The 12,823-nt window shown below is 29.7% G+C and overlaps 1 protein-coding gene across 1 annotated transcript; it reads right to left on the bottom strand.

Annotated features, from left to right (window-relative positions):
- Positions 1–5,265: 5,265 nt before the first annotated feature.
- LOC101489965 (uncharacterized) lies at positions 5,266–11,635 on the bottom strand. Its single transcript, XM_004502355.4, has 13 exons — positions 11,318–11,635; positions 11,173–11,233; positions 9,367–9,509; positions 8,739–8,840; positions 7,770–7,820; positions 7,585–7,676; positions 7,410–7,491; positions 7,208–7,300; positions 6,901–6,965; positions 6,724–6,736; positions 6,556–6,636; positions 5,783–5,891; positions 5,266–5,707 (listed from the first exon to the last, which is right to left on the bottom strand). Exons 1-13 carry the CDS (start codon positions 11,507–11,509, stop codon positions 5,607–5,609), a joined length of 1,185 nt encoding a protein of 394 aa, XP_004502412.1. The 5' UTR covers positions 11,510–11,635; the 3' UTR covers positions 5,266–5,606.
- Between the last annotated feature and the right edge of the window lie 1,188 nt (positions 11,636–12,823).

Here is a 12,823-nt window from a genome sequence, read left to right as displayed (position 1 = left end):
CTCACCAATAATATTAAAAAGACAAATTTTTTAACTTAGTGTATAAAAATAATTTAAACAATAAATACACATTAAAAGTTGTAATTTTTTTAATATATAGAACCAAAAATCTCTCAAAAAATTCTTTTATATATAAAATTGGAGGGAGTATGAAAGAAGTTGTTGATAATTGTTTATTTTTTTTTAAAGAATATGTGTTAATTTTATTTATATTTATTTTTTTGGAAGTATATATAATTGGTTTTAATTTTGTGGCGTTTTAAAAAAATTTACAATGAAAATTAACCTAAAGTAATATAAAATGACTTTAAACTCCTATCTCACAATAAGTGTCATTTTAAGAAAAAAAAAATTATCTAAAATTAAATATTATTTACAATTTTTAATATAACTTTAATTATTTTTATTTTATTTTATTTTTTAATGATTATTATATACACAACTTTTAAAATATTATTATTCTTTATATTAATGATATTGAAAAACTTACAAATAATTTTTTTAATTATTACATTTTTAATATATACATAAAAACCTAAATAATATTGATTAATAGAAAGAAGTATAAAAAAGGAAAAGTCAAAATTGAATGATTCTCTTAATTGTGTTTTGTCAATGTAGACTAAGAATGAAAAGTTTGTCATTATTTCTAATTTTGTGTCGTGAATGCTTTTTACTAGTTTTGACATATAAGGGGTGCACAATATATATATAACAATAATACTAACAAGTGTTTTAAAAGTATATGTTAAGAGTTTAGATATAAAAAAGATAATTAAATTGGTGTAATTTAAATTTTAAAATTAGAAATAAATATTTTAGTTTTTTAATTTTATTTATTTAAATGTGTCCTTAGATCCATATAAATTAGAAATGAGTTGTGTAGAGAAGAGAGGGATAGTGGAGGGTGAGAGAGAGTGCAGAGTGTGGCAGAAAAGTGAAAGGAACGATTCAATAAAGGTAAACAAATTGGGAGAATCCAAAGCAGTGTGAAGGACCCTTTGGTTCTATTAGTAGTTTGAGGCTCGTTAGGTGGAAAGCGATACAATTTTTGTATCTAAGTGGGGGTAAAAAACACAACTCTACTAAATCACAGGTGGTAGTTAAAACTACCATTTAATGTGCTCCTATCTAATTTTAGACTCACTTCTTCTTCTTCTTAGACATCACTCTTTTTGCAATCACTTAATGCATATATTTATACAGTTAATAATTAATTGTATTCAACAATTTAAATTTAATAATTTTTATTTTTTAAATATTAAAAACAATTTAAAATTAAAATCTTCTAATGATGATCACACAATCATTACGGTCAACACATGACCAAATCCAAATTCCTTCTTCTTCTGGTTGATTTAGATACTACTGTCTATTCAATTACACTTCCATAGTTTTGACTTAACTAGTTTATATTTTACAGCTATGTAAATGTATGATATATGACTTCTTGACTAAATTACTCGCTGTGTGATGAAATATAAATCAAACGTGTAAAAAAAAATCATATTTTATATATTTTTATTTATATTTTATTACATAGATTGTAGAAAATTAGTTTTTTTGGACTCAATAGAGAATAGTAAAGTTGGTATTTGAAGATTATTTATTTATCCTTTATATGAGAGAATAAGTTTATAATGCTAATATGAAATATGATAATTAGAAATACGTTAATAAGAAAATAGTTAATATTTTAAATGAATTATTATGAAAAAGGACAAAAAAAAAATCTAAATAAGTATTAAATATTTAGAAATAGGTGGTAGTACATTTTACAATTAGAATTATAAGTTTTCCATATGATTATGTCTGCTGATGCAAAGGGTAGAAAATGAATTATCTTCCTTGGTTCTTAGCCCAAAAACAGGAGTCCTCCTACAAGCTTAATTATAGAAAAGTTTAACATCTAGTATATGAACAAAATATACATGCCGACATTTACTTATTACTTTGCCCTCATAAATGGAACTCTACAGATCATCGAATAGTCTCATGTGAGATAGTATTTAATATCATGTGGTCTTGTTTGTTCTTGTCATAATTATATTTAGCTTTTTTTATCCATAGCTGCCAAGAAAAATATTTGAGTCTTTTTTAGAATTTACTTTTCAGAATAGATTCTAATAAAATGAAATTTGAAGTTATTATCTCCATATGTGAGTTTAAGTTTCAAATTCATTTTTAGTTTTAAATTTATTATTTAACAATGTAGGTACACATGAATCACTTCACTCAATTTTATGGTCCCGATCCAAAAAACACGGGACCAGTCCATATTTTTTCGTAAAATGTTAAAAATAAGTTGTTTTTCCCCACTTTTTTAAGGAAAAACTAAAAATAGACTAAAATAACGCTAATTACATCTTTTGTGGCTCTTAAAATTAGTTTTATGTTTTTTAAATACTGTTAATATTATTCTTATATTCATAGAAATTATAAATAGTGTCATCATTGATTCAATGAAAAAACAATTAAAAAAATAAATGAACTTAGTTTTGAAGAATTCATAATTATTTATTTGAACTGGTACTGATCAAAATATTGTCTCACTCGTTATTAAGGTAAGTATATTAAATTTCAACTTCATGTATGCATCAAAAGCCATAATTGAAGCTTCATATAATTTTTAAGTATTGAATCATTGTATAGCGTTATAAAAATAGACCACCATAGAAATTGTAACATTTTAAAGGTAATATTTTTTAGTTTAGAAAGAAAAAAAATGGAGAAATATAAGCAGCCTACTCCGATATAAAAGTTACATGCAACTCAATATTTGTAATTTAAAAATATATGGTGCTATGCCTTTTGGCAAATTATTTCCTCATGTTTGGATAAACATTTTATCTAAGTTATTATTCATAAAATATTTTAGACTTTATTCAACCAAATTGAAACAATTTGAAGATATATTATAAATAATTTTTATAAACATAACATAAATACTTATATCATAAAACTGTTTGGTGTGTGAAATATGAGTAATAGTCTCTTATTTATTCAGTGAAACAGTCAATATAAGAGTTGAAGATTTTACACAAGAAAAGCTAGAAGGTATTTGGTTTCTCAGTTTCCTCTTGGAGGTTTGGGGATTCCTTGATGTGATTCCACAGCTTTGAACTATATAGCCAAAGCTGCTATTGCATTGTTGACATCGCACTGAGAAACTAATCAGAAAGATTGTGACACTGAGTGACCAGATGTGTACGAACTATTTTCACTAGAGGAGCAAAAAGATATATCTGCCAAAATTGTATTATCTTTCCATTTTTGTTCACTGTCTTTCTTCACACTTCTTTGATGTGACTAAGACAAAAATAAAATTGGAGTAACTATTTTTTTTTTCTTTACTGGAATTATTTGTTAGTATATTTTACAATAAGAAATTCAATTATTTACCATTATAATACGGAAACAAGGACAATCATGCTGCCTCTGTATCTTTCAATCCTTTCTACCCAAAAGAATGATACGGAAGTAATTAATATGGGGTTCACATTCGCATCGCATGCAATTCCGAATTCATTGGTGACCGTAAAAGCAAATTGAATAATTGCATTATAGTTATATTAACGGGATAATATTAAGAACAAATTGTTAAAAAGAATTGTGAAATTTTATTTTCTTCTCGTAAATTATTAAAACATCATTTTTTTTTTAGAAATTGGAGGTTTAATATAAAAAAAAATCAATTATTATTACTTACAAATATGGTTAAATAAGTTTTAATTTTATAAAATTTTATTTTGTATTTAGCTCATGTGAAAATTTTAATATTTTATCTTTATCGTATTAAGTCATATTCACGTGTACTTTTCAAAATTTTAAACGATCTTTTTATGAAATTTTTAAAACAACAACTATTAGAAATCAAATACTTCAATTTTTAGCCATGAATACTTGACGTTTGTCGCAAAACATAAAAATGAATAGCAATGGTGGCCCTAAATACAGTAGAGATTGACAACAGTCCAATCCCAATCTTTGAGGGACATCAAATTATTTTGCCTATATAGTATTACTATATATAGATATTAAAATAAAAATTTATATAATTTAAATTAAAAGTTAACAGTTGACTTAATAGAAAATTTGATCAGTATAGTGAAATTCAATCCTTATAATATCATTGGTGAAATTCAATGTGAAGACATTTTTGTTTTGAATAACATAGACATGCCTTTTAACTATTATGTTACTACTTTATTGTTGAAAGAAAAATTCTAATTTTAAATTGTTAAAATTTTATATTTGATCTATTATATGATAAGATAAATTAAATAATTTTATTTTGATTTTTATCGAAAAATGATTGTTGTTTTAAAAAATATTAACTATAATCTAATTATTGATGACTTTGCAATAAAAATATAAAATAATATTATATTTAAATAATTAATTAGAAGTGCATTAGTTTATTTTGTTAGCCCAAATCACTCAAATTTTAAAGACTGACCTGTGAATAGGGTGTAAAACAATGTTGATGTTTTTATATTTATAGCTAATGGCCAAACCCAATATATGCTGAATATAACTTTTTTACTGTATGGTTAAAAAACAGTGTAAAGACACAACTTATTGGTGTATAAACTCTTTCTCCAATGTTATGATCTCCAGTGTTGTAGGCTCTCTATGTCTCAAGGTTTTTGGAAAATAGTCAAAATACACTTGTGTGATTCTTTAATTCTTAATCCAAAGTAACGGTCCTAGGTGTTTCAGGCTCTCTTGTGACCCAGCACAATTCAATTATTAAAGGATTTTATTTTCTAAGGTTTTCTTGAAGGATTTTAAAAACATTAATCTAATTTTTTAAAATATTACATAAATTCAAACTTCAAATGGTAAATATATCTTTTTTTAAATACGGTTTTCAAGAACTCAATGAATGTCAATATACAGTTATATCTTAAACCATTAGGAATGGTCAATCTTAGCAAAATCATATTTAAATGTTTACTCAAGCAAATCGTAACTGGTAAAACAGAAGCTCACATAGTGACCCTGGTTTAGGAGCGGAGCAGGATCTCACATATTGAACTTGAAATTTCCTTCTGACTCTCCTTTTTCGCTTTCCTCTCCCAAACCATGTTTGTACATTATTATCCTGATTGTATCTATTTCTCACAGTAAATACGAACAACATAATATAAACCCACCTATTTAAATCTAATAATATTTATGAAGAGAGATAGGCAAAAATTGCAGATAACCATGATCATGTCAAATGATCTTTTCCGTATCTTTCATATCACAAGGGATAAATGAGCATAAGTTACTTTTCAAAAAAAAATATTCAGAGAATACATAAAGTTATACGTACAAGTGTCTAACAATACTCAGACCAATAGTGTTTTCTTTCTATCAATCAACTGGCTTGCCAAACTAGGCCCTATACCTTGGCCATTTGCTATTTATTCGATCCTTCTACATCTAATATCAGTACTTTAACTGCTTGTAATGTTTGGATTAACAATGGAAAAGTACCACTTAATTTTTTTCTTTCCTACTTCAATTCTAGCTCTCGATATTCGGCATGCCCAACACACTTGAACTGAAAACATTAGAATCGATACTATTACCTCTGACACAGATCAAGTGTATATCTAGGAGGTATCTGATTTCATGTTTGATCTATACAATTCCTCATCTTGAATCACAGTTGGAATGCACCACGTGCCAAGAGGGTGCTCAGATACCTTTCCACCTACAAAATTCAGTCGTGTACAGTTTAGGGTCATATCATGCTACCCAAATGCCCTGACTATCTGTAGCAAATTACCTTCTACAGTGGCTTCTGCACATCTTTTCTGGTAGCTCAAGGCCAGCTTTGGATCCAGTAATTCCAGTAAATTTTGGTACTTACTTTCAGCTTCAGTAATGCACTTTGCCTGGAATAGAAAATTTTACATAATATCTGAAAGATACTAAATAAACATATATAGTTACTATATTCAGACCAATTTTAACAGAGGAACAAAACAAAGTGATCTATATAGAAAAATAAACAATATTTTCCAATTGTGTAAAACGTTAGCAAACATTAGACTATAAGGTTCTCCTTCTTTCTCGTGATAGGTGAGAAATGCCAGAGACCTCTAACATGAATAGTGTTATTGCACTATTCAATATGTTCATGATGGGTGGAGTAGAGGGAGTAATGTAATATTTGAAAATCTTCTATGCTTGGTTAAGTTATGCATAATACAAAGTGAAATATTGTTTTTATTTGGACTTAGTTCAACAATCTCCTAAGAATAAATGAAAGCTGGAAAATGTTGGATGTCTATAACACTTCGCCTATAGATGAACAAATAAAAGAGGATATGATTTTGAGATGTGTTTGTAAAAACACACTATTGCTATCAATTTCACTAAAATGATTTTAATAAAAGGTGGACATTGACCTCCCCACTAAAATAAATTAGCATGGTTCAATCGAAACATTTTAAATTGTTACAAGAAAGATACCAGCTAACCAACAGATTTAGAGAGTGTATATTCTATAAGAAAGTATGCAAATTAGAATCACCACTTGTAACCAGCTTGACATACCAACATAGCAGAGGCAGAAGAAGCTCCATATATTCTGATAAACATGCGCAAAATGTTGAAATTGTTTTCTAAAACATCATCCTGCATGAGGGCTTTTTGTCAAATTATGATTCAGACACCATTATGGCAGCTGGAGGTTCCAAAATAAATTTGGATTATTAAACTAACCTCATAGTCATACCTGCAAAATTTCACAACAAAACAATTATGTTGAATCCTTGAAATATTACATAATAAAAGGAAAATGCACAATGTTAGAAGCAACTACAAAATTCTACCCAAGTATGAACTCATGTATGAGATATCATGGTACTCAGTACCAACTGCAACCAAAACAGTACTTACAGATCATCAGAAACTTCCACTAAGAACTCTGAAATTGAAAGAAATTCCATATGCAACTCCTCAGCCTTCAAAAAGGTACAGAAGAACAGAATTATCCCAATGACATGTATTTAGCCAATACCACTCTGGAATGAAATATAAACTACAAAAACAACTGAAAAGTTGGTGTATCTGGTCTTAATTTTTAACCAAATACATCAACTTTTTAGCTACCATTTTTGCTTATATTTCATTTCGGAGGGAATAGTTTTATTTCGCTTAAAGCAGATATTTATGTTGCTTGCTTTTTTTTGCTTATCCATTGTACCTTAGCTCCTTGAAGTTGATAAAGAAGAAGATTCAGCACTCGATAATCAAAAGACTTTAAGTGAACAGCCTTCATCACATCATCAATAAGAATCTGAGTAGAAAATTAATTATTAGATTTCAAACAAGGAACTTAGAGAAGGATTTCACTCTGCACGTACACTCCCTTAAGAGAATGAAAAGGGGACATGGATTATGTATACCTCTTCTTCGTTTATCAGGGCATGACAGAGCTTTCTTTCAAGAGCCCAGTACTCTTCCCCATGTCTAAGTTCTTCTGTTATTCTTTAGCTCATCAAGCAAAAAGAGCAAAGAACCAAATTAAACTCAACCATACCTACTCCCAAGAAAAGCATGGTAATGAGTTCAGAAAAATACCTTTCAGTCAAAAGGCCCCTGTGTTCAAAAATAGTCACAAGTGGACTAAATGGGCCATTCGAGAAGCAAGAAGCCAAATCTTGAGTTGCTTTCTACATGCAAATTAAAGTTATATAGGCTGAAATTTATTACTTAAAAAATGAAGATTTGAATTGCCATTGTACATCCCAAATGCAATCAATCACCTCATCATTCCTTTTTGGTGTTTGTAGCGAATTCTCATTCATTTTATCCAGCTGCATCATAACAGCTCCAAATTTTCAGCAGAAATACGAGCTTTTGCATATTTTATACGTACTGTTAAAATTTACTTCATTAATTCTACAATAGTAAATAGTAACACAATTATTTCATTAATTCTTACAAGATATGCATCATTGAGTCAAGAATCTCACCTCAACAAACTGAAAGGCCAAGTAACCACACTCTGAAACACTGAAGCAAGTGCATAGGAATATGGGTGTCTAGATGGAAAGATGGTCATTGCAAGGCTGTGAAAGGTAGTGAATAAGTGATGTTTATGAAATTTAATTGCTTTTGCGGAAAAATGTGGGGTGTGTTTGCTTTTAATAGTTTTCATGCACATGGAGGGTTACTTGGCCTTTGACAGTTTGACTATTCTGAGTGTGTAGCTAAAGTGAGGTAAGTGCTTCCACAACCACCACCTAGGATAAACGTCAATCCCCAGAAAACACATATTGGCGAAGGGATGCATCATTTGTACACATTGCACACAAACTGTCCAGGGATGACAACTGGTGTTATTTTAGCTGATGGAATGGCGGTCTTTATACAGGCCAGGCTTAAGACAACAAGAGTCATCAAAGCTTATACTATTTATCATTATCACTTTTCCATTCAAAATATATGCATCGACTATTAAGAACATATTAGCACTGCATATCCTTCATTTCAATTGCTAAAAAGATGTTACTCCTTATGAGTGATGTTATACTCATGCCTCTTAAAAAGGTCAATTAGTTTCATAGACATGCCTTCCATCTAGCTTGAGGTACTCTATCAGTATATATTTTTTCTTTCAAGACACATACAGTAGAACCAATTTTAGGAACCCAACACTTTTTAACAAAAAATATCTGACTTGAATAAATAAAAAAAGTCCCCGAATTGAATAACAACAATCTATTATGTACCTGATAAATATAGCTCTCTGTGAATGAAAGAAGAGGTAAATATTTGAAGATTGATTGTGGCTTGTTTACATCCAATCCATGAAACATAAAATATGATCTGCACTGAAAAGAAGTTCACATCAACATTGGAATCACAAAGCAAGTTACGCATAGCTAGGCACATTTGTTAAATTGTACCAAGCCTTCTAACAAACTACTCTTCTTGTGAATTTTCTGTAGAAAGTAGCAAACAAGAGGCATTTTATTCATCTATTAATCAATATGGTAAATAAGGGTGTAAACCAGGTCATCTTTAATCTTTGACTATGTATCCTCACCATCATAGTTGTGATAGTAACTATTGGTCTGAAGATGGTGGTCAGGTAAATCCCCCTCCTTTAGAGTGAGGACTCTAGGATTCTAACCTCTACATTTGAAAGTAATATTTGTTTGGGACCACAGCCCACATCCACTGTGACCAACTGTTGTTAGGCTGTCACACACTCACGGCTATGATATGCAACTACTAGCACATTTTCCAAATTAATTACTGAGTAGTGAATGTTATAGCATAATTATTTTTTTGTTTATTGTTATAGCATAACACCATGATCATATCAAAGAGATTACTCTTGGAATATATACTTACAAAGTCCTCAAGGGTAGAATTTGCATTTTGCATGGAATCCAGCCCGATCATGGCCATGTTTTCATCAAAACTTTGTAATAAATTATTTTCTTTCATCTGATTGCAAGTACACTGTGCATTTCCAACATGATTTTGCTGAAAACCTAAGGAAAGCAAAAATTCAAGAAAATTCCCAATATTCATGAAAATAAAAGCAAACAACAAAACTTAAGAATGAAAACCAAGAAAAGCATTATACAATATTGATATGCGCAATATTAAAGGCAGCAGTGAACGGCATTTGATTCCGCCCCCCACCATGAACAGATTTTCAATACTCCTGTAGGACACTATTCTTCTTCATTATATCTTGCAGTTTCTTATACTTTTGCTTCCATAAAAAAATAGTTTTAAAATCAGGAATAGCTAACTAGGCATGCCAGGTATTTGAGTGCGATTGAATAAGTACTATAGTAGCACAGAAAAATTTCACCTCCACCACAGATAGTTGCAAATTTGCAGTACCTATTACCCTTCAGGGAAACTATAGGAGATGGAAGAGAAAGTACAACTATATCTTAGCAAAATAGACCTGGATAATGCCACCAATAGTTACATCTATTTTACCTAATGATATATTGGGATGATGGAGAAAAGTAAAAGCAAGAGTTAGAGTGTGTTTGTTTCTTGATATGCAAAGATATTCTGACAAATGTGAGTTTGAAAATGTAACATTTCATGTTTGATACCAGTTCTAAAAATATCTTACATTCTCATGAGTAAAAGTTATTTATAAACTCAAACATCTTTGCCTTCCTATTTCCACCTCATTGTACCACATGTTCTCTAGTTTTTAACCAAATAAAAGTTTAAAAACATCTCTAAGAATATTAAATACTTTCCAAATATATTTGTGACTTGTACTCGGGATTGGATATATACTCAAGAACACCGTTCCTAAGAACGCTTATGGAACCTTCAAACAAATGGCCTATTAGTTTTATTTATTTATTTTGAATTGATTAATTTTCCCACTAATAACATCAATGCCAAAGTTCCTCCTTCTAATAGATAGACTTTTATAGGCAGATGTTAGTTGCAGTATGTTCTATTAGTACAATGAATTTGAACCCCATACCTCATTCTCAAATTCCTTTGAGGGTTCAAACTCAAACCACTTAAGCTACGCTTTGAGGAGTAATAGAAAGATTTTATTAAAAGGAGAAAATGAGGGATTTCTATACGATCCTTCAAAACACTACATTTTTGTGAGCATTCCAAAGTTGTCCCAATTTAAGGTGATTTAAAACAACCAAACAAACAAAGCGACGGAAAGTCATAAACTTCCTCTTCCATGCCCTTCTAAACGTTTAAACTTCCCTTCTTTTCATTTTTCTATTATTTCTTCTCACTCCATCTCCTCTCAACATCCAAACATACATTTAATCAATTCTAAACGTTTGCTTGCGGGCCTATTTGGTTAACCTTATTTGAACTTATCAACAGACATAAGCATTTGTAAGACTATTTAAAAGAACGCTTATGGAACCAGCTTGTGACATATCCATAAACTATTGTCAGTTTTTCCATAAGCTCTCCAAGTTAGCTTATGAAAACAATTTGACTTTATTTATCTTTTATTATAGAAATAGGTTATACATAAGCACTTATAGCAAAAAATAATACTTATAGACAAACTCTTATATAATAAGCGCTTGAAAAATGTATTTATCAAACAGAGCCTAAGTGCTTAACTTTTAGTCCTAAATTCTTATTTGCAAATAATAAATAAACGAGTCGCTACAACTATATTACAAATGAAATTACCACTGTTCTCTTGTTCAGTAACAATGTGTTGATACGAATCCTCGACAAACGGAGATGAAAGCTGAAAACAAAAATTCGAATCGATTTTCAAACTTTATCATCAAAAGAGAACGCAGTTACAGTGAGGTGTGGAGAAATTACTCACCCTAGGCATAAGCTCAGAAATCAAGCAGCATTTGTCGTCGATGCCGAGCTCTCCGCAAGGTTCAAACAAAAAGAGCATGAAATTAGCTAGGAAACGGTTACAGTGGTGATCGGAGTTTAAAACTGAAACGCCCCGAGAATCCATGAATTCTACCATCCTCTGTACTTTCTCGAGTTTCCGTAGCTCTTCCATTATCGTTTACCCTCCACGAGCACCACTGCGCCGTTTGCAAATTACGGTGATTTTTCTTGGGCCACTATGCAAAAAAGGACATTAGTATAGCTCAGTTTTTTTGGGGGGTCAAATAATAGCTAATAGGTAGACTCAAACATCTTGGACAATATATTTTAGCTTGGTGTTCTAAAATTATCTTTTAATTAATATTTATTTATTAAATGTCACTTTTAGTCTTTTTAAATAATTAATTCTTATTATATTCAAAAATGACTTGAAGTGATTTTTAATTTACATATAATCAATAGAATTTTTTTTAACATAAAACAAAGCAACAACATTTAATGTCAAAAGAAAAACTATAAATATATATAAATTTTTAGATATAAATGCCGCAGTCCCATTAGTTAACTCTAAAAAAATTAAAGATTAAATAAACACAATGAAAATTCTAAAAAGTTGGTCTTTAAACATACGTGATTAATTATGTTACTAATTTTCAAAAGTTAAAATTGTTGGAAAAGTTAAAATAAGAGGTGCCGTAATAGAAGGTCATTGGTGTTGTTTCATACTTTGTTTTGATATTGTGATTATATTCAAGCCTATTGAGATGCACAATTCCTTGGTTTGTAAAACTTTTATGTTTAACTTGGGATATTTGTAAAAATGTCATTACTGATGTATTTTTTTCATGTATACATCTTTCAAATAATTCTAAAAGCAAGGGTTTTTTTTATATGTAAAAGGCAAAGCACACGTGGGTTGATATGCTTCACCGGAGAAAGGAAATTGGTGCTTATACAATTATGGAGGTATGTGACAAAATAGAGTTTTTCAATGATTGAGTGATTTCCTTACCATCCTACTTACTTGAAACATTGATGTATGTAAAATGATTTATTTATTCTAGTTTTCTAAGTCTTTTGTCTAACACTTTCTTGATTGTTTAAGGCTAGTAACACTACTTGATGTCTCTTTAGGATCATTACTTAACTTCTTGAAATAAGTACCAAAGAAAATTGCTTGAAGTACTAAATGACATGCTAAATGTATCTATTTCTTACACAATTTTATTTCGCTATATGTTTTAGATTTTTCTTATTGAACAAAAGAAGGCAACTATTGTTTGTGTGAAGCATATGATGGGTGTGGTACTGCTCAAATCTCCCACAGACGCAACTATTGTTGTGTTCTCTTCTATTTTTGATCTATTTTTTTAGTAGCTCTATTGTCTAGGTATTATCTATTGTACCAATCATTTGGTGTAACTTTTGTACATATTTATCTGAAGATGATAAAATAACTTCTTCAACCTTTCATAGAAGGTTGAGA

Source organism: Cicer arietinum, chromosome 5, assembly GCF_000331145.2.
Source record: "Cicer arietinum cultivar CDC Frontier isolate Library 1 chromosome 5, Cicar.CDCFrontier_v2.0, whole genome shotgun sequence".
Taxonomy (NCBI): Eukaryota; Viridiplantae; Streptophyta; class Magnoliopsida; order Fabales; family Fabaceae; genus Cicer; species Cicer arietinum.
Note: the sequence above shows the minus strand (reverse complement) of the source record. Positions and strands in the feature narration are given on the sequence as shown.

Coding starts and splice junctions, on each gene's coding strand:
- LOC101489965 (XM_004502355.4), bottom strand. CDS start 11,509: ATGGAAGAGCTACGGAAACTCGAGAAAGTACAGAGGATGGTAGAATTC. Junction 9,510..11,172: donor TACTGAACAAGAGAACAGTG/GTAATTTCATTT, acceptor TGCTTTCCTTAG/GTTTTCAGCAAAATCATGTT. Junction 8,841..9,366: donor ATTCTACCCTTGAGGACTTT/GTAAGTATATAT, acceptor ACTTCTTTTCAG/TGCAGATCATATTTTATGTT.